The 22,342-nt window shown below is 33.7% G+C and overlaps 1 protein-coding gene across 6 annotated transcripts in view; it reads left to right on the top strand.

Moving 5' to 3' along the window:
• The window catches only part of Dgkh (diacylglycerol kinase eta), a 192,869-nt gene that overhangs the window by 134,366 nt on the left and 36,161 nt on the right, over positions 1-22,342 (top strand). For all 6 annotated transcript variants that reach the window (XR_009227786.1, XR_009227787.1, XM_046454142.2 and 3 more), the window contains 8 exons: positions 2,203-2,288; positions 9,255-9,354; positions 10,375-10,648; positions 11,493-11,603; positions 14,776-14,907; positions 20,560-20,677; positions 21,829-21,939; positions 22,063-22,159. Coding sequence is in view for 4 of the 6 variants with exons in the window: in XM_046454142.2 (XP_046310098.1) it covers positions 2,203-2,288; positions 9,255-9,354; positions 10,375-10,648; positions 11,493-11,603; positions 14,776-14,907; positions 20,560-20,677; positions 21,829-21,939; positions 22,063-22,159 (1,029 nt within the window). In the remaining 2 variants the exon portion in view is untranslated. The remainder of the gene's footprint in view (positions 1-2,202; positions 2,289-9,254; positions 9,355-10,374; positions 10,649-11,492; positions 11,604-14,775; positions 14,908-20,559; positions 20,678-21,828; positions 21,940-22,062; positions 22,160-22,342) is intronic.

Below are 22,342 nucleotides of genomic sequence, written 5' to 3'. Positions count from 1 at the left end.
GTTTTAAAAGAGGTACTTCTGTTTTTCTGATCTCTAAAAATGCAGTTTCTGGCATTTAAATCAGGAGATTGGTAAAGTGGATTTGTGGGTCGGTCAATACAATATGTGTGTAAATTTAAAGTTCCTGCCCTTTCTCCTTTTCATTGATGTAAAATAACTTTTCTCTATTTGGCCTGCTTTTGAAGTAGGTTAAGATAGAAATTTAAAAGAGTAACCGGTGCACTTGACTGTAAATTAGAACTGACATTGCTTTGGGAAGAGGCTAGTCAGGAAGTTTTTTTGGAGGGGGAGAGGCATTAACTTAATCTTCAGTTAAGTCTGAATAAACTGATGCTGGTTGGGGAAAAGCAATGAAAAGATCTGAGTATGGCAGCATCAGGCCTGCTTGAATAGAACCTGTCGTTTATACTGAAAAAATTTGAGCTATGGAATATATTAAAGCAAACATTTAAAGGGAGGCTGTGAATGTGAGATTGTTTAAATACTATGCATATTTTTATGTACCAGGAAGATGAGCTCTTTCAACATGATGTCAAAGTTTGAGTCAAATAGAAAAGGGGATATAGGGCACTTGGCATTTTGATTTTTTTTGTGTGTGTGTTGTTATTTGAGAGAAAGCTTTGTTTACATGATTGATCACATACATGACTATACGACTGCATGATCGCATTTTTTAAAACTTTTTTTTGATCATAACAGGCATGTAGAAAAGTATGCATATCATAGATAAAGAGCTTGGTACATTTTTACAAACTAAACCAATTTATATAATCAGCACTCAGATCACAGGACAACATTCAAATACCCCACAAATTCCCCTCCCGGCTCTTTCAGTTACCACCCCACACCTCCCCCCTGTAACCACTCTCCTAGCTTCTAATAACATAGATTCATTTCGTCTTTTTTTGTATTTTATAAAATAGAATCATGTTGCATATTCCCTTTTGTATCTGGATCCTTTCACTCAACATTATGTTTGTCAGATTCAGCCACATTGTGGGATAATTGAGCATCTTCCCCTCTCATTGTTCCACAGTGTCCCATTCCACAGATATGCTACAGTTTGTTATCCACTCTACTATTGGGTGAATGCTGCATGAAAATTCTAGTACATGTCTTTTGCTAAACACACACCTGTGTTTTTTTGGGTTTTTTTTTTTTTTGGTTGTAGAAGTTGAATCTCTTGAGTCCTGTGGTATCGTGCATACATTCAGCTTTTTTTTTTTTTTTGGAGTACCAGGGATTGCACTCAGGAGCGCTCGACCACTGAGCCACATCCCCAGCCCTATTTTGTATTTTATTTAGAGACAGGGTCTCACTGAGTTGCTTAGTGCCTCGATTTTGCTGAGGCTGGCTTTGAACTCGTGATCCTCCTGCCTCAGCCTCCTGAGCCGCTGGGTTTGTAGGCATTCACCACAATGCCCAGCGTACATTCAGCTTTCATGGATATTACCAAATAGTTTTCTGGAGTGTTGGTATCAATGTGCACTCTCCTCAGAAGCCTATGATAGTTCTGTAGCTCCACTGTCCTGCCAACATCTGGCAGTTTTCACTTGTTGCTGTCTTCATCTCCTTTCCAGGAGACATGTGGTGGTAGTGTGTTGTGGTCTTAGTCTGCACTTGGTGGATGGCTGATGAGGTTGAACACCTTTCCATCTGTTTATGGATCATCAGTAGCTCTCCTATTTAAATTACTTTTGCCCATTTGAATTAGGTTATCTGGCTTTTAAGAATTCTTCTCATATTAAAAAAAATATATTTTTTTTAAATTTAAGAGCTTTTTGTGGGTTTTTCTCCTACTTGCTCCCTAGTAATGGGGATTGAACCCCAGGGGCACTTTACCCCTGAGTTACATCCCCAACTCTTTTTATTTTTTATTTCAAAACAGGGTCACACTAAGTTTTTGAGACTGTCTTGAACTTGTGATCCTCCTGCCTCAGCCTCCTGAGTCACTGGGAATATAGGCATGCCACCCCTGCTTTCTAGCCTTTTATGGACTCTTCTAAAAATATACATTAAAGAATTCCAGAAGATGAAAGCCTGTCACAGAAAGGAAATTTTTATCTATTTTTCATGACTCCTTTTTCATTGTAGCAATTGCTGTTTCGCTTGTGTCATGAACAGCTCTTTTAGAAGCAGTAATGACGGAGTTGTATATATGCCAACAATAATAATATAGCATAGGGTATTTTCTTGTTTCAGATGACGATTTATGAAGACTCCGTTGCAGCTCATCTTACAAAAATCCTCAATTCTGATGAACAAACGGTGATTGTATCATCTGCCAAGTGAGTTGTGGAGTTTGAGTCATGAAATAGTTACATGGTAAAAATTAAAGGAAAGCTGCTTCTTCCTGCTTATATCGTTTTTGAAAATTTTTCTTTTCAAAAAATATCTATGAAATTCACAAAATTAGCTGTACTGAATTTGATTTGATTTTTTTAAAAAAATCACTTAAGCATTTTATTTGGAGTGGAATACATTTAGATATATATATTGCTGCTTAATTTGATACATTTTTTTGTCAAAAACTTGTAATAAGTATTTAGAGGTTAATCAATCTGATGTCTATTTAAAGGTAGATTATGATTAATTATAACATGGAAAGCACATTTTGTTATAACTTCTTACTTCTAAAAACACTACTGCTTAGGAACTGTTTACCTCAGTAAAAGGAAAACAACAATGAGATTTTTCAAAATGACATTTCTCAGCATGTTTAAATTGCATAATTATGTTTTAATTCAAAGTTATCAGATTTTAGTTAAGTTGATTGCATACATGGAGCCAAAGCTACTTGATGTTATTATCCCAAATGCTGCCTGGCTGGAATTTAGAATTTAGTTTGGAAGCATCCTATACTGATGTCATGAGAACTGGAAGGCTGACCAGAGGAAGGGGATGAAACCACCCCAAATTTTCAACTGATAAGTGAAAGAATGCTGAAAGAGTCTAGCTTAGCAGCAGACATTACTATTATGCAGAAAGAGAGGAGACAAAGAATGGGTAGAAGGAGAGAAAGGGAGTGGGAAAGAGGTAAAGGAAAAATACACTAATTTTAGTATCTCACATACTTCATTTGCAGTGAAGAAGAAAGAGAACAGAAATCTTTAGGGAAAACTTACTTGTGACAGAAGTACAAATGTAGTCAGAATTGCTTTTGATGACATCTCATGCAGGAACAGGAAACAGCCCTGAACAATAGAAAAAGAGCTCAGTGGGTTAAGGGAGTGGAAGCAAGTGGTTGTTGTAAGCAGAAAAGGACTGCAGACTGGTGGGCAGTACTGCTGGTTGATTTATGTTTATTTGTTATTTAATGAATTGTATTGCTTTATGGTGAAATATGTAAATTTCCAGTTTGTCCCAGGCCTCAACACTCCTTAATGCCTTTCTCTTTCTGGCCACAATTCATACATCTGTTACTATCTGGATCCCTATAGATATTTGACTTTGCCACCTTTGTCTCATGAATAAATGCTTATTTATAGGACATTTAAGAAAACATTGCTAGAAAAGATGGCAAGTTGGAAAGGAAGCTTTGAAAAGGTGTAACAAATTATAAAAGAATGATTCCTTATTTAATCCACTGTAGTTAAATATTTTCTCTGACTACCTTTTAGCAAAGCCTTTGTATTGATCTTCACGTTTTGATAAGTTTGATCACTGTGTCCTATACATTTTATGTATTTTTAATTAAATGGAGTTCAGGCCATGAAATTTGGACATATACAAACATGATCATTATGGCGGCCACTGCTTTCTCTTTCTTCTTCTTCTTCTTCTTCTTCTTTTTTTTTTTTTAATACCAGGGATTGAACCCAGAGGCGCTTAATCACTGAATCACATTCCCATCCCATTTTATTTTTTATTTTGAGACAGGGTCTCACTCTGTTGTGTAGGGCCTAGCTAAATTGCTGAGGTTGGCTTTGAATTTGTGATCCTCCTGCCTCAGCCTCAGCAGCTGGGATTATAGGCATGTGCCACCACACCTGGCTCTTCCTTATCATTCTTAATCTTAATACCTGTGTAGTACAACATTCTTATCAGTGAAAACCTTTTCTCAAATAAAATCTTACACAACATTCCAGTATTAAAAAATTAAAATTGTTTTGTTGATATTAATTGGATGTGCTTAAATTATTAAAGACATTTATGAAAGAGTAAGCAATAAGGTGATAGATGAGTTATAATCTCATATTTGATGCAGTTTTCAATTATTTATTTATTTCTTTTTAAAGAGAGAGAGAGAGAATTTTTTTTTAATGTTTATTTTAGTTCTCGGCGGACACAACATCTTGTTTGTATGTGGTGCTGAGGATCGAACCCAGGCTGCATGCATGCCAGGCGAGCGTGCTACCGCTTGAGCCACATCCCCAGCCCTTCAATTATTTCTGTACCTAATTTGCTCATACTGTTATAAGGACATTGTCTTTGATTAAATAAAAATGGCAGAAAATTTTTTAGTCCAAGAGTTGCACAAAAACTAGTTGATTCTAAAGTAAATGTTAACATTTTATTTGTCTGTCATGTTTCTAATAATCGTTTGGCCTTAAAAATACTATGTGCTATATTTCTAAATGAAATTTGAAACACTCATTTATGGAATTCTGAAAGCATTTAGAGAACAGTTTGAAAATCATGGGTCAAGTAAATTTGTGTCCTAGTTGACACTTATTCACTAGCCTTGGGATCTGAGTCTGGTTTTTACCAGTGTAAGAAGGGAAAGGAATGCCTATTATTTTCCCTTCATGGAACTCTTAGGAGAATTAAGTGGAGTAATAAATATAGAGCATATAAACTACAGAGTGCTAAAAATATACTAAATTATAGTATCATAGTATACTAAATTATGGTATTATCACCTCATTTCCCTAATTACATTTCAAATGTTTTCTGACCTTGGTCTGGCTCTTTGTTTATGCTGTGCTCCTAGCCTGAGTTTGGGGTTTCTCTCCAAACAGCTCTCTTACCTTTAAACAATTCCATTTTCACCCTGGTCTCCTTGTTACTCCTCTGTGCTCAGCGGCCTGCTACTGTCCTGTTGTCACAACCCCAGATTAAAATTGGGTGGATTTGATCTAAAGAGTTCAAGAGAGAAAAGAGAGGACAACATGTAATACATTATGCCAGTTAATACAATGTATTTTTTATTTTGTTTTTTTAATGGACATTTTCAAACACTACATAAAAGTATGATAATTTCCCACTAAGCCCATCACTTAGCTTCAGTGTTTATCAGCATTTTTGCCATCTACTCCCTAGTTTTGCTATAGTATCTTTAAGCAAATATGAGAAATAATTTTATTCTATTTTTATTACATGTACATATATATAATCTTTTTTTAAAAATCCAATAAATTTAATAATTCTCTAGTACCATCAATATTACTCGATCCATCTTCCATGTCCTCCAGTTACAGTTTATATGCTCTATATTTATTACTCAGTTGTAGATGGACATAATGCCTCTATTTGTTTATTTTTATGTGGTGTTAATAATCAAACCCAGTGCCTCACATGTGCTAGCAAGTGCTTTGCCTCTGAGCTATAGCCCTAGCCCCTCAAAATGTTTTAAATAGTTAGTTTCTTCAAATTAAAATCCAAACAAGGTTCACAGGTTTCATTTGGTTTATATGTTTCTTTAAGGCTTTAAAAACCCATAATTGGGGCTGGAGATATAGCTGAGAGGTAGAGTGCTTGCTTAGCATGGATGAGGCCCTGGGTTTAATCCCCAGCTATAAAAAATACAATAAAATAAATCTGCAGTAGTTCCTTCTGCTTATAAAAAACAAAAACAAAAAAATCCTATTGACTCTTGATATATAAAGAGTACCCAAACCACAAAGATACAACTCAATGATTACAAAGAAATTCCTCACATATCTGCACCTATGTAACCACCACCTAGACAAAAATAAAGAATATTCTTCTTATGTTAACACCATGTATGTGTTGAATAAATGAAAAAGTGAATAAATATTAAGGAAAATAACTTCCTTATGTGATTATAGTTATTTCATAAAATAGCTATTTTTACTATTTAAAAATATTTAAATGTTAATGGAGAAGCTACATTTCAATGATATAGCTAAGGTGTAGGTTAACTAATATAGGTGAACCTCAAACATTATTTCTTTGATTTTGCCTGGGATTTTATCAATTCAGTAGAGTATAAGGAGTTATCTTAGAACCAGAAGCTCTAATTAACAATCGATGCCATTTATTAATTAAAAATAGAAAAGTTATTAAATTACAATCTTTACCTGAAACATAAATGTGTTTTGTTTTATTCTCAGTAGTTTTTAAACTTTACTAACGTTAACAGTATGTAGGCATTACTTAGGGTTTTTTGTTGACTAACTCTACTAACCCTAATTATTAAAATGAATGGCATTTGGTCTGTATATGAAATTTTCAGAAAATGAGGTAACTGACAGGAAAAAAAACAATAGAATTGGAGCTATTGTCATAGAATGGTAGAATTTAGATTTGGAATCTACTTTAAGGATAATTGAGGTAAACCTCCATGCATGAAGAGATGGGGTGCAGAGTTATTAAACATCTTTCTTCAAGCACATAGATTGCAAGGAGTCTTTAGATATTATTCATTAATGTTTCTAAATATCCTTTAATATCTGATTGTAGCATTTTATATTAGATGACAAACAAATTTTTTAGGTCCCTTTCTATGATCTGTGATTCTATATGGGCATCATGGGCATATTTATCTTAATATAGTATTTGAATATTTTATTGTTCATTGCCCCTATTTTAAAAAGTAAATTGAAAACTGATAAATGAAGACACAGATACTCATTAGGACAATACATCTTGTAAAACAGAATTGAGGTAATGATGGAAAATATTAAGCATAATCATTGTAGACTGTTATTAGCCTCAAGTGACTATTTGGAGCATAGTTAACTGTGAAGGATGACAAAAAAATTAAAGAAACAAAATGTTGGAAATATCTAAAGTTCTAACATTAAAGATAAAAGCAGGGATTAAAATTTTGTTGTTCTTTGAGAAAATCAATGTTCCATTTTCATTGATTTAATTTTTGCACTTTTTCTAGAGAACTTTAGGTATTAAAATAGAAAACTGTGGGTATAGTTAAAGAGTGTCTTTGCATTACTATAGTAAACACATCTTAAAACTCTTTTTCCTCAATTTGTAAATATCTACTTGATAGGACCTTGAAATCACACTATTTTTAATTGTACATTTTATTTTAAAAACTCTATGATTCAAAATGTAAATATTCTGTTTCTTCTGGAATATGGAACTTATGGACCATAAGACCGAGTTTTTCTTCTGATTCTTCCCACAATTTATGTGGCAAGCAGCCTCTGACCTTCACTCATATTCCCCTTCCTTACCTCTCTTGGCACAGGTTCACGGGCTCATACTGTGATGATTACAGGATCATCTTTTGCTTACTGTCTGCCTTGGGAATGTGGTGCAGTTGAGGAAGGAGAACTCTGCTGCCCCTTTCACTCCTAGATTAGTGGACTGATGGCTCTTGTCCCTAGGGGTTAGTAAATAACAACAAAAGTAGCAATGATAATGTTCTGGCATATGCAGTTTCCTAAATCCATAAGAAATTATATATCAAGACAGTGTTAGAATAATGGCAAAACAAACCTCCATTTTGGAGTTACACAAAAGAGTTGAGAATGCCAATATCTCCTCTCCCAAGAAGGAACACAACTTAGAGACATTGCCAGTAAAGCCCCCAAAAGAAAATCATGATAGTCTGACTTAATATTTTAAGAAATGTCATAAAAGTATAAAACATCAAGAAGAAAAATTTGATGTGAAGGACATAAAACCATCTCTGGTAAATGTTAAGCTAGATTCTTTGTAGAATTTGAGCTCAAAAAGTCAAACAAGGGAGCTGGGGTGTAGCTCAGTAATAGAGTGCTTGTCTAATATGCACAAGGCCCTGGAATTGATCCCCAGCACTGGGAGGAAAAAGCCAACCGAACAGATTAAAGGGGTTAGGAGATAATTATTTTCTAGCAAAGTCAATATAGGAATGGTTGCCCTAAAACAACAAATGAAAGAAAAATTATTAGGCATACTGTATTTATTTCCTAGATGACAAATGTGAAGATTTGGTGTGTTCGTGTGGGCGTATATATGTGTGTTCTATATCCATTGAATGGGTCAATTTCATAATATCTATAATGCCACTCACCTAACAGAGAAATTGTGAATTTAGTAGAAAAAGTAACTTCTGGGTTTTTTTTCATTTTCTTCAAATTCCTCAATGTATAGCAATGATAGAAAGCAAACCATGCTTTAAAATAATGTTCCCAACAGCATAAATTCTTATTAAACAAAACAAAACAAAACAAAAAACCTTAATCATGTACCATTCTGTTGGTGGTTGTTTTTAATCCAATACCATATCCAAAGGCTTCTGAAAGACAGATTTTGTGTTTCAAGTTATTTTTCCTTATAGTTTATTTCTATTGCAAAGAAACCAAATGTAATTAAAATAAGCAAGTAAACCATATATCGCCAACACTAATGAGACCTGAATTAAATTAGTCTTGTATGTTATTGCATTGGTTATCTTAAGGGGGAAAAATGAATAGATTTACAGAGAATATAACTCAATTCGAGTGACAGATTGGTTTGCAACGTAATACACAACATCTTTTCTCTGCAGGAAAAGTGTGGTATCAAGATACCCATGTGATGAATTTTAGATGGACAGGAACAACACAAGTGACAAACCATGCTAGTTTGTTTGACACCACTGTTTTCATTATGAAAACATGAGCTGTGGGTGATAATGCATTGTTTAAAGAAGATCTAAAAGTACTTTCCTTTTTTTTGTGGGGGGGGGGCAGGGAGGGAAAAGCAGTGCTAGGGATTAAACCGTAGGCTTCACACATGCTAAGCAAGCACTCTACCACTGAGCCATATCCCTCACCCTAAAAGTACTCTTCTTTGAGTATTTGAGAAAGGTGTGCTCTAACCTTAACAGTACTCTAAATTATGGAGAACAGGGTTTGTTAATGTATCCATTTACCACGTAGGAGGCTTTAGAGTTATTTAAAACACTACACAGTAGGTAGAAGTATGGATTTATATACAAATTATCTGGATATTTTGACAATTCGCTTAATTGTGCTTCTTTTTAAATGTGTTTATAAATCAGAGTAAACTTACTGAATTGTACAGTTTCTATTACAAACCTACTAAGTTTTCTGATTGTATTGTATAATTTCTCTTCCTCAAAGGATATTATGTGAAACCGTAAAGGACTTCGTTGCCAAAGTAGAGAAGGCATATGACAGATCATTGGAAAATGCAGTTGTAGCGGACGCCGTGGCCAGTAAAGTAAGAGGGACACATCAGGGCATGCAAGTTATTTACTGACAATGTTAACATTGAATTGTATTTTAAAACTAAATGGATTCCATGGTTTCTTTGCCAAAACATCTAAAGAAAAATTACTTTTATTAGGCTGTGAGGATTTTTAAAATACTCTAATTTATGGTTACCTTGTAATGCTGCATCCTGGAAACAAACCATCATCAAACCAAATTTTATAGTTCAAATCCCTCTCCCAGTGTTTGACATCTTGCCAGGTGATGTACAGCAATCAGGCCACAGGGAAGAATGCTGCACAACTGGTGTTCCAGTGGGTAGAGGAACAGTTTTCTATTTCCAAGCAAACTTTGGCTGGTCCATTACTCTCCTAGCACAGGTCTTTGGATTCACTAGACCTTGTTCTCTTTACAGATTCCACCCTGCTTCATTAGCTTTCTGATGCTAAAATAACAATAGTTTAATTATCTTAAAAGCCACTGTTTTTACTTTTATAAGTTCATCAGAGGACCTTCTTACAAAAGGATTGGAAATCTTGGGCTTGCAAAGGACTTCACTCTCCCAGATTCATGCTTTAGATGGTAGTTTAATTGGGTAGAAGGAAAAGAAAAGGGAACTAAACATGCATTTGAACCATTCAGCCACTTTCCCTACTCTATGGGGTTTCAGAAAATGGGAATCCTTTCTTAGCCATATTTTTGTCTCTAAACTCTTTGTACCAGAGCTCTGTCTCAGCATGTCACCAAAGATAAACAATGGAGAGGAAAAGGACTGGAAATTGTGTGGAGAGAAAAGCATTCATGGCTACAGTCTGTTGATCTATTTTCCATCTCCACTAAAATTTAAATTAGGTGCTTCTTGAATCAAAACATCTACAGAATAAAAGATGATAGCCAATTGAATTTTAGAGTTTTTCTCTCTAGTGATTAAACATTCAAAACATCTTACATAAAAAATTCTTCCATCTTGTCTGCTGATGTTACTTCCATTTGAATTTCTCCCTCCTTTCCCTGTTTTTTGTTTTCTCAGTGTTCAGTCCTAAATGAGAAGCTTGAACAACTGCTACAAGTTTTGCACACAGAGCCCCAGCCTGATCCTGTCCTCTCCGCTGTCAGCCCTGTCGTCATAGAAGAAGATACTGTGGAATCTTCAAGTGAAGAATCCCTGGGCGAATGCAAGGACCAGCTCTCAGATGACATTACAAAGCCTTCCTCACAAGGAGCCATCAAACCCAGGGAAATAATGTTGCGGGCAAACAGTTTAAAGAAAGCAGTGAGACAAGTCATTGAAGAAGCCGGAAAAGGTACATGATAACAAAATTAGCATTAGAAGAAGTTGGCAGCATAGCTATTGCATGTGTGAGGGAGTTTTCACAACGGTCAAATTGGACGCACTTGAAAAAAGAATTGTATTTTTTTTTGAAAAAAATGTTTTTAAGACACCATAGAAGATAAATCTACTAAAAGGAAATTGTACTGGTCCTGTTTATTGTTTTGGTAATAAAGATCAGCACATTAATGATGTATAACATAAAATCTCAGAAATAAATTAAGCTAAAACATTACTGTCTTAAATAGAAAAATAATTTAATTAACATTTCCAAAATTTTAAATATTTTTCACTTAGTTGGAATATATCAAATTCTTATAGAAAATCAAATCTGTAAACTACTTGAATATGTAGAAAATGTCTTCTTAACATTAATTTCCTTAAGTGTTTGAATGTTTGTTGCTTTATAAAGCATATATAAAAACTCTGCCTATACGTCAATTTTTTATATTAATATATACGATTCTTTTAGAATTTTAGTAGTAGACTAAAAATTAATTAAAATTAATTTGAATATGATTAATGTTCAAAAATCCATTTACATATTTACATGTTGTAACTTGTAATTGGACTTGTATTTCCCTGAAATTCTTACATATTTTTAATTCTGGTAAATATGTAATTTTAGCAACTTTATTTAGTTTCATAATCTCTGGTACTTACAGGCATCACTCCCAAACTTATTTCTAAATGGTGTTTAGTTGTGAGTACAAAGTATCTTTTGGTATATGTTTCAGTTTTACTTTCCTATGCATATCTTTAATGTAGGATAGACTTTATTTTCATTATCCAAACATGTTTGTCTTCTTTCTACTTAGTTATGGATGAGCAGATGGTTCATTCCTGTGAACCAGTTAATCAATTATCTGACTGCAACAATACAGAAATAAGTGAATCTACTGATGATGATACCAAAGAGTTGTTAACTGGTAAGAAAACAATAACATCATTTGGAATTAAATAATATGTGAATTTTCTTTTAACTATTTGCATTTTTATTTCTGAAAGGCTTTTTGGCAGTTAAGCTTAGATATACATGAATGCTAAAATAATAAAGGTAATAGATTACTTAAATTGTTGCCAAATTCCTCTCTTATCATGTATTCTAGAGATAAGCCAAGGATTACAGAACTAGAGATGATTAAATATCTTGGTTTTCCTGAAGAAAAGGGAAGAAACACCTAAATCATTCAGCTTTAAGCTGTTTTAGCTCTCAGATTCCTTTGAGAATTGTAAGAAAGCCACAGGCCTCACAAGCACAAAATTTAGCCTTTAAATTATTCAGCAGTCTCCTAATATCATTGATCAACCGTCTAGTTTGATAATCCTTATTACTAAATTAAGCTTTAAAATCACAGCACATCTAGTTACAACCCTTTCTTTACCAAAATTCATTTTGCCAGGAAATTAAGAATATTACAATTTCTCTGCCTTTTAGCATTTAATTGAGGATGAATTTATACTTTTACATTGCCAAAGCAAAAAGTTTCTAATTTATTGAGATAATACAAAAGAGAAATTATAATAATAATAAAGATATTAAGATGATGCACATATTAATGTACTCATGAAAGGTCAACATAATTATGTGAGAACTATTTACATTCAAAAATTTATTAACTTTTTGATTTTAGTTTCTTTATATATAAATTTGGTCATATTAACCTCTCTGTCGCTTTTTCATCTGTAAGATAAAGATAATAACATGCCAGTTTCATTGGGTTGTTGTGAAGGTTAAATAAGTTACTGTATATAAAGTGCCCAGCATTATGTACACAGTATGGATGTTTGCTGTCATCATTATTATTTATTTTTTATTGATGCTTCTGCTAATTACTTTAACTTTGAAAGAGCATTCTTTAATTGTACTTAAACTACTTGGACTTTGAAATTTGACTTTCTGAATCACTGATGTTGAATATACAACTCAATCCATACTCTAGAACTCTCTTGACAGAGGATCACTCTATCTTAAATAGAAAAATCATGTAATCATGTTAATTATTTAATTATGATTATGATTGGCTGTAATTGTATTCTTTACTTGAAGCTTTCTGTTTTCTCTCTTAAATTTCAACCCATGATTATAGATGTTCTTAGGTTTTATGTATGATGATGTTGACCATGACAACCACTGGCATTTGTCTAATGCTTTGTGATTGTTTTAAAAAGCAATATCACACTTGATATATCACTGTATTGGAGATGAATCTGCCTTCTAGAGCCATGTCTTATTCTTCTTTCATGTGGCAGCCCTTAAATGATACTGAAAATAGCTTTTATGGCACCATGTCCCCTTGTCACATCTTATGTTTCCTCTTGCAAATGACCTGTGCTAAGTTTTTCTTCCAGATTTTAACTTAAGAATTTCAATCCTCTTGTTTTTTTGGTTATATCCATTAACATGGATGCATGTTAGATAATTTCTGTTAAGTAATAGCACGTTGATACTCAAACACTACTAACTGTACACTTTGGGTGTTTACAAAGATTATAGTAGTTTATACTCATTCCTATTTTGGATCTATAATTTCATCCTGTCAAAATGTTTTGAAGGTTGATTCTATCGTCTCAGGTTTTTCTCATCTGTGAATTTGATAAGCAGGCCCATAGATATTATCATCTATTAAAAAGTATCAACTAAAGCCAGGTTGGCAATGGCATATTGACAGTCAGACTGAATAATTTTCCCCAAGATTACATCTGTCTCTGAGGATTGGTTTGTTAACAGTCATGAATGGTCTTCTAGCCAGCCATCATCCCCCCTTTTCATATTATCATAAACTCAAAACTTTCATTGTACTTAAAGCAATCTAAAATATACAACTATAGTGCTATAGATATTGATATTGAGATAAACATAAATTTAGAAAAGTCTTTAATGTTGCAGCATTTGATCTTAATTTTGGCTAGTGACCCAACTTACTGGAAACTAGCCCAGGAGGAGAAGTGTTTCTGTATTCAGTAATCATTATCTTTGTTGAAGCACTCTCATTTTATCGTTATTAAATTATATAATAATTCATATGTCTGAGATGTAAGAAATATATTAATATAATCAATGACATGCTTTATTTAAGAAGAACTATGAATCACTAATTTAATTACCTGCAGTGGAACATCAGTCTTAGTCATTAGTACACTGTCTGTTCTCTATCAGAAATGAACATCAAAAAGTTCTTTTATTAAAAATTAGCCTCAGGAGTTCTGTTTAAAACAAAAAAGAGTGACTATTCTGTTACTTTTAGTACAGCTGGACTGTTTTGAATAGAATAGAGTGTAAGATTAATATAGTTAATTTGTAATTAGTCTGAGAGAGAGTGAAGATAATTAAGTTTTAGAGTACTTTTAAATTGAATTTGCAGAGTACTGTTTCCCCCCCCCTTAGGAAAAAATACCAACCAAAAGCCCCTAAATTAGTTAAAGGTACCATTTGCTCTCTGTTAAATTGCCTCAGTTTAGATAGAATTAAATCTTCCCTTTTGTTGTTTTCTTTGAGAGTAATTGTGTTTTGGAATAATTTTTGGAATGTTTTGAGCTTTTACGAGAATATAATAGAGCCATTTGGGACAAATCCATCATTTTGAATAAATAATTGAGGCAGGAAAAAGTATATTGATTTCATTTGAAACTACTATTTTTTCTTCCATTTTTAGAAGACAATGTTAACTTGTGTTTCACACGTTAGTTCTGAAAATTAATTAAATGTGATCAGATACTCAGTATTTATGAGAAAAGTTGGTGTTGGTAGCTTATTTTATAACACATATGTTCCATTTTCAAAATCATCAGTCTTCAAATTCTCTACTTATCTTTAAGTGTAGGTTACATTCAATTTATGAGTATTACTGAATTTTAATTATAGTAGATATCTATTTTCTATTGATCTCCATGTATTTAAGATCAGAGATCAAGACATCTACCTTGACAGATATCCTCTTTGTTTCAAGAAAATTAAAATGGTAAAAGAATAGTTAAATACAATTAATATTCTCTGTTCCACTGATTGATTTAAAGAGAGATTCGATTATTTCATGTCTTGCTAAATTTTATGCCTTCGTCATTTTCTCTTTTTAATCTGGACTTCTTTCTTGCCAACAGTTAAAACTTCACCTCAGTCTCCAGATGCCAGGGCATGTCGTGGCAATTCTCAACCTGATTCTGTCCCTGGTCCAGCTGTCACAGCCACCAAAGAAAATCTCCCTGTGCTCAATACTAGAATAATCTGCCCAGGTATTACAGATTCTGAAAGTGGTGCATTTTTAAGCTTTTCTGTGAAGCTGTGTAAATACTTATTTCCATGAAATATAGAAATGTGTTCTCAAAGGTAAATGTTCTTTTAGGAGAGTGTTTATAGTATATATTCTAGTGATAATTGCTTTGTTTTTGAACATCTGAAACATCTATTTCAGCCCTGATGAAGTAAAGTTGCTTGGATTAGGCTAGTAGTAGAGAAACCAAATGATTATAGGTAAGAGATGGAGGAAAATATATGTGTTTCCAAGGTCTCCTTAAATGCCAGTTGTTTGACTTAATAAACATTCTTCAGCTTCATTCAGAGTAGGTTGGAATCTAAGTTAGACTCTGAAAACCAGAGTCTCAAACGTGTTCTTTTGAAAGATGAATCATAATTCAATAATAAAGTTGAAGACTTTGGCACCTCACTTCCAATAGTGAGTAGAACTAGATAGAAGATCAACAAGGAAATAGAATACTTGACACATAAAACAAATAGACCTGACAGATGTCTAAGAACACTCTACCTAACTACAGCAGAATACACATTCTTCTTAAGTGTTTGTAGAACATTCTCAAGGATAGACTGCATACTAGGCTATAAAATATTTCTCAATAAAACAAAAAGGGTTAAAACACACAAAATATTTTTCCTGCCACAATGAAATGAAAGTGGAAATTGATGAGAAGATGAAATTTAGGAAATGTACTAATATGTGGAAATATGTAGGTCAAAAAAAATTACAAAGGAAATTTAGACCAAATTTTTTTAGATGAGTGAAAACAAGAATATACCATACCAAAACTTGTTTGATACAGCTTAAACATACTTAGAGGTGAAATTTAGAGCTGTATATGCCTAGATTGAAAAAGTAGAACTATCTCAAATCAATAACCTTAATAACTTGGAAAAAGAAGAGGAAACTAAATCCAAGCAAACAGGAGACAGCAAGTAATAAAGACTATAGTGGAAATAAACTAGAAAATAGAAAAATCAGTACAGAAAATAAGCAAAACTAAAAGTTGGTTCTGTGACAAGTTCAACAAAATAGACATATCTTTAGCCAAGTGAAAGCAAAAATGAGACAAGATTGAAATTACTAAAAATCAGGAATGAAAGAGGAAACATCATAGTAGACATTGTAGAAATCCAAAGGATTATAAATTAGACAGCCTGGGTAAAATAGATAAATGCATAGAAATACACAAATGTCTACCAAAACTGATTTAAGATGAAATAGAAAATCTGACTAAACTCGTAACAAGATAATGAATTACTCAGTACTAATTTGGAAAAAAAAATTCTACAAAGAAAAGCCAAGCTCAAATTGCATCACTGGTGAAGCCTACCAAATGTTTTCAAATGAATAAACACCAGCCTTTTGCAAACTCTTCCAAAAAATAGAAGAGAAAGGAATACCTCCCAACTCATTCTATGAGACCCATATTACCTTGATACCAAAAAACAAAGACATCACAAGAAAATGCAGAACAATATCCCTTGTGAATATTGACACAAAAATCTGAAAAAAATACTAGCTAACTAAATCCAACAACATATCAAAAGATTTATACACCATAACCAAGTATGATTCCTTTGATGTGAGATCGAATCAATATATGAAAATATAAAATGTAATAAACCATATTAATGGAATAAAGGACAAAAACCACATAGTCATATCAATAGACTTGGAAAAAAATTTTTTTAAATCCAACATCCTCTCAAAGTAAAAATGCTTGAAAAACCAGGAAAAGGAGGAAACTTCTTTCTTTATGGTAAAGGGCATCTGTTATGCTTGTGTTGATGCAGGAAAGTTCAGGTGTAAAATGATTCGACTGTGAGAACTGTAACCTAATTGGTGCATCCTAGTTTAGGTGGATGACTGGGTGGTGACTCTAGGCAAGTAGGAAGTGCCTGGAGAAGGTGGATCACTGGGGGGTATACCTTGGAAGGGTTCCTCTTCTCTGCAGCACTTCCTCCCTTTCTATCTTTGCTTCTGCGCGCGCACACACACACACACCCTGCCATGATCCAGAGAAGCTTTCCACAGCTGAGCCCTTTTGCCATGATGTTCTGCCTTATTTTAGGCCAAGAGCAATGGAGCTGGCAGTCTGTGGACTGAGACTTCTGAAACCATGAGCTCTAAATAAAACTTTTCCTCCTTTAAGTTGTTTTTGTCAGGTATTTTGGTCACAGCACGAAAGCTTAGTAAAGTAGCATCTATGAAAAACCCACAATGGACATCTTACTTAATGGGGAAAAGCTGAAAGCCTTCCCAAAGATCAGGAATAAGATAAGAATGTGCAGTCTTGCCACTGCCATCAATATCGTACCAGGGATTCTAGCCTTGGCAGTTAGACGAAATAAAAAGAATTCAAGGCATCCAGATTAAAAGGAAGAAGGAGAATTGTATGTCTTCATTAATTGCTCTTTCGTATAGAAAATCCTAAGGGATACACAACACACACATACATACACACACACAAAAAAATAGTGAAAGCTAATAAATAAATATAACAATAAAAAGATAAAAAGATCAGTATGCAAAAGTTGTATTTCTATAATTATATTTTTATATACTGTAAGTGAGCAACCTGAATATGAAATTAAGAAAAATTCATTTATAGTTGCATCAAAAATAAATTTAACCAAAAAAGTAAAAGACGCAAACTCTGAAAGCTAGAAAGCATGGCTGAAAGAATTTAAAGAAGACCTAACTAAATGGACTCACATCTAAGTTCATGTGTTGGAGACTAAATATTATTGAGATGGCAATATTGTGTTCAACCACAGTTCAACTACAGGTTGAACACAATTGCTGTCAAAAATCCCCACTGTTAATTTGAAGAAACTGACAAACCAATTTTTAAATTCATATGGAAATGTAAAAGACCCAGACTAGGCAAAATAATCTTAAAGAACAAAGTTGAAGGGGATACATTTCCCAATTTTAAAAAAAAGTTACATCATACTAGAATAAGTGCATTATATAAATCAATGAAGTAGATCTGAAAGTCCAAAAATAAATTCCTATATTTATGTTAATTTCAACAAGTGTAGAAAGACAATTCAATGGAGAAAGAATAGCCTTTTCCACCATTGGTATTGGGAATGACTAGATTTTACATGTAAAGATGAAGTTGGACCCAAGGGCTAAAAAGCTACGATAAAGACAGCAAAGGCATAAATGTTCATAACATAATGGTCTCTTGGATATAACAAGAAGCAGAAGTAGCAAAAGGAAAAGCTAGCCAGGTGCAGAGGTAATCTTTAAGTTGTTTTTGTCAGGTATTTTGGTCACCTGTAATCCCAGTGACTCAGGAAGCTAAGGCATGAGGGTCACGTTCAAGGCCAGCCTGGGCAACTAATGAGACCCTGTCTTAAAATAAAAAGGGCTGAGGATGAAGTTAAGTGGTAGAGTGGTCCTGGGTTCACTCTGCAGACCTGGGACAGAGCTGGGGGAGGAGAAAGGAAAAAAAAAAATGTGATTCAAAGGACACTACCAAGAGAGTAAAGTGAGAACTCAGGCATTTACAGATGATATATCAAAAGGGACTATTATCCACAATATATAAATAAATCTAAAAATTCAACAATGAAAGACAAATGTCCCAATTTTAAAATGAGACAGGTATCTGAATAGATAGTCTCCCAAAGAAAATACACAAATAACGAATAACCGATAAGCACATGAGAGGATGTTCAGTGTGATTAATCATCAGGGGATTGTAAGTAAATGCCACAATGAGGTATCCCCTTCAGGTGGCTGTGATCAAAAGAGGCTGAAGGGCAGGGAGTATAGTGAAACTCAGTTGTGGAGCACTTGCCTGGCTTGGCCCCGGGTTCAGTCCCCCACTCCTGAAAATATCCTAAAAACAGAAAACAAACCAACAAAAACCAGACAATAAAGAATATCGGCAAAGATATAAAGAAACTGAAATGTTTGTACATTGCTGGTAGATGCATAAGATAGTGCAGTCATTTCAAAAAACAGTTTGATAGTTCCTCCTAAAACTAAACATTGAGTTAATATATAACCCAGATAACCCAACAATTCCACTACTGTACATATACCTAAGAAAATTGAAAAACTTGAACATGACTACCTCTGGCCACATTCACAATATCCCCAAATTGGAAACAACATATAAAGCATCAGTTATTGGATAAGCAAAAAGTAGTAAAGTCATACACTGGATTTGGACTTTAAAATAAAAATGAACATGGCCAAATATTACATGATTCTATTTACATGAAATGTGCAGAATAGTCAAACTCATAGGTATACAAAGTAGAGTAGTGGTGTCTAGGAACTGGAAAGTGATGGCTAAGGTACAGGGTTTCTTTTGCATATAATGAAAAAAGTTACAGAACTAGATGGCAGTGTTGGTTGTACGATTTTGTGCATGTGCTACAAACAGCTAAATTATTTAAAAACTTCAAAGAGTGTATTTTATGATGTATGAATTGTATCACCGTAATACATTGAAAGAAAGAAAGATAATTCCAGAACTTGCCTGGCTTTGGCATAGAAGTCATATTTTCATTCTCTCCAGGAACACAGGGATGGCCCTGCTGGGCTGGAGCTCTAATGTTATCTTGAGACATTTTAGAGAATACTACGCCTGCCTGTGGGGTGTGAGAACTTCTCTAGATTGTTCTTTACTCTCACCATATTTGTTGTTTTTTTATTTCCATGTTTAGACATAAAAGGAAAATGATATAGTAAAGCATCACATAGAATATTCAAGACTATGAAAATTAAAACTCATCCTGATAATTTGATACTCTGGAAAAAATTACTAATTAAAATAATGAATAATAATATCCTCTAAGAAGAGCTCACTGTTGAGGGAAGGAAGGCTTGCCAAAGAAAGGACTTGTTTTTCTCATTTCCTAGTGGTTCTTGTTTTTGTTCACCCTTCTGTCCTTTCTTGTTTGTTCTCTTGGCCCATATTACTTTGTCTTCTCTGCAGACTTTGGTGTTTCCAACCTTATATTAGGTTGAGTAGAGCATAAAATTTATTAGCTTTGAATGCCATGAGTTAGTGGAAAGAATGTTGAAATCAATTGGGGCTTTTGCATATTCTGAATATGCAGAGGTAAGATAGGTGCTTTATTTTTTATGTTCAATACTATATTCTTCTAAAATTCATAAATACCTGCATTTCGTATTTTACTACTTATTCTTGACAGTAACACTATTTACTTTAATACACCTCCTAACATTTTAAATTATTATTATCTACACTTTTGAGAGTATAAAGGTGGTAACTCCATGATATTTTGGGCAATTCAGGCTTTATTTTAAATTCCTCATAGACTTATTACATTATTTGCTATAATAGAGAAGTAATATGTATTTATTTGTTGAAATTATAGAATTGCTAGGATGGTAAGAGAAAATGTCATGAAGAGACTTTTGTTAATATCCTCATCTCGTCAATTCTTTATGAGAACATATAGATACTTGGAAGCACCAAAAACTTTATAGTCATAAATTTCATAGTTCTTAGTTTGGGTTAATAAGATGAATAGGCACTGAAAACCATATTCTAGGAGCAAGATGTTTGTGATTAGGCATGAATTGACTGGTTGTTTCTCTTTTTCCTTAACATGTGATGCTTTATGTATTTTCTGTTCAGGTTTAAGAGCAGGACTAGCTGCTTCAATTGCTGGGAGTTCCATTATCAACAAAATGTTACTAGCAAATATCGATCCTTTTGGTGCAACGCCATTTATTGACCCAGATCTAGATTCAGTGTAAGAAAATGTTTTTGCAATTATTTTTCTTTTGGCTTTTCTTATTTCTTCATAATGTGAATTATTGCATATATGTATCGTGATGTGTGGCTCCATATATAAAAAGAGTGATCAGAAAATTTGGAAAGTTGATAATAATAGGCACATTAAGCCCTTGGAAATTCAGTGATGTCTCTGGTCTGTCCAGAGGCAGTCACTTTCCCACCTGTTCTCCTCCAGAGCACGTTCTGGCAGAGGAAGCACAGGTCTGCTCACTTCTCTCTGGAGGCTCTCACTTATCAGGTGCCTTTACACCTGTGTTTCTGCTGTTCCCTTTCCCTTCTTTCTTCTCAGTCTTGCCAAATCTGCCATCTTTTCATACCCAGCTCTTAGATTTTCTTATTTTGGGAGCTTTTATCACATACTGACCTCTTCCCTTCTCAACATTTCTATATTTTTAGCAACTCAAGTTATACTTTTCTTGGGCGGGGGTTGTGACTCAGTGGTAGCACACTCGTCTGGCATGTGTGAGGCACTGGGGCACATGTTTGATCCTCAGCACCACATATAAATAAACAAACAAACAAATAAATGTATTGTGTCCATATACAACTAAAAAAATATTTTTTTACAAAAGATATATTTTTTCTTTCCATTTGGCCTTTGTTATATCACACTCCATAATGACATTCTTCAAAGTACCATATTTTGAACTTCCAACAGTACTTAGAAGAATGGATTGACTCTAGTAGCTTTTTATGCAAATATTTTCCCATTGTTAAGAGTCAAAGGGGAGAAGACTTTCTAATGGTTGAAAAGAGGAGTAAGGCCACCTAACTACCAGGCTCTTCCCATAACCGTCTTCACCTATCTGGTAGCAAGAGACTTATAGAGAAAATAGAAGGACTGTGACTTTGTTAAATTTAATAGAAAACAATCCATTACTTTGTCTCTGCTTTTCCTTGCCCTTTATATCACATGTACCAAAAATTGTACACATGTACTATGGCTATGCACATGGCATATGTATATAGGAAGTAATTCCTACCGAGCTTTACAATCTTCTGTAAGGAGTAGAAGCTTAACTGATTTTAAGTGCTGTTTTGTGAACAAATTTAATTGTTGTAATGAACCTGAAATTAACCTTTATGTACTTTTCCTTATTGTCGCAGAGATGGATATTCAGAAAAATGTGTCATGAACAATTACTTTGGGATTGGATTGGATGCAAAAATTTCATTAGAATTTAATAATAAGAGAGAGGAGCACCCTGAAAAATACAGGTAATTTTGAAAATAATGTTATCACCTGAAGGCGGTTTTTACTTTAATTTTATTCATTTCTTTTGCTTGTTCTGCCTTCATGGAGTAAAATTTCCTGAGATGTCCACGGATATTTATTTTTAGGAGCCGAACTAAAAACTTGATGTGGTATGGAGTCCTTGGGACCAGGGAATTATTACAGAGATCATACAAAAATTTAGAACAAAGAGTTCAACTTGAGGTAAGTTCATGTTAAAGTAAAGACATTTCACATTATCTTATTTAGAAAAATAATTTCATCTGTAGGGCTAATATGACCTAAATTCCCCTTGATTAGTGATTAAATGTTCAGGAGGAAAAAAGATCAAGGGAGTGACTTTTTGCTAACGTAGGTATAAACACTGGACATGAACCCACACTTCAC

Source organism: Marmota monax, unplaced genomic scaffold, assembly GCF_021218885.2.
Source record: "Marmota monax isolate L192 unplaced genomic scaffold, Marmota_monax_Labrador192_F-V1.1 WCK01_AAM20220418_F8-fsc00011, whole genome shotgun sequence".
Lineage (NCBI taxonomy): Eukaryota > Metazoa > Chordata > Mammalia > Rodentia > Sciuridae > Marmota > Marmota monax.
The sequence above is the reverse complement of the archived record's forward strand: the minus strand, read 5'-3'. Positions and strand labels throughout refer to the sequence as shown.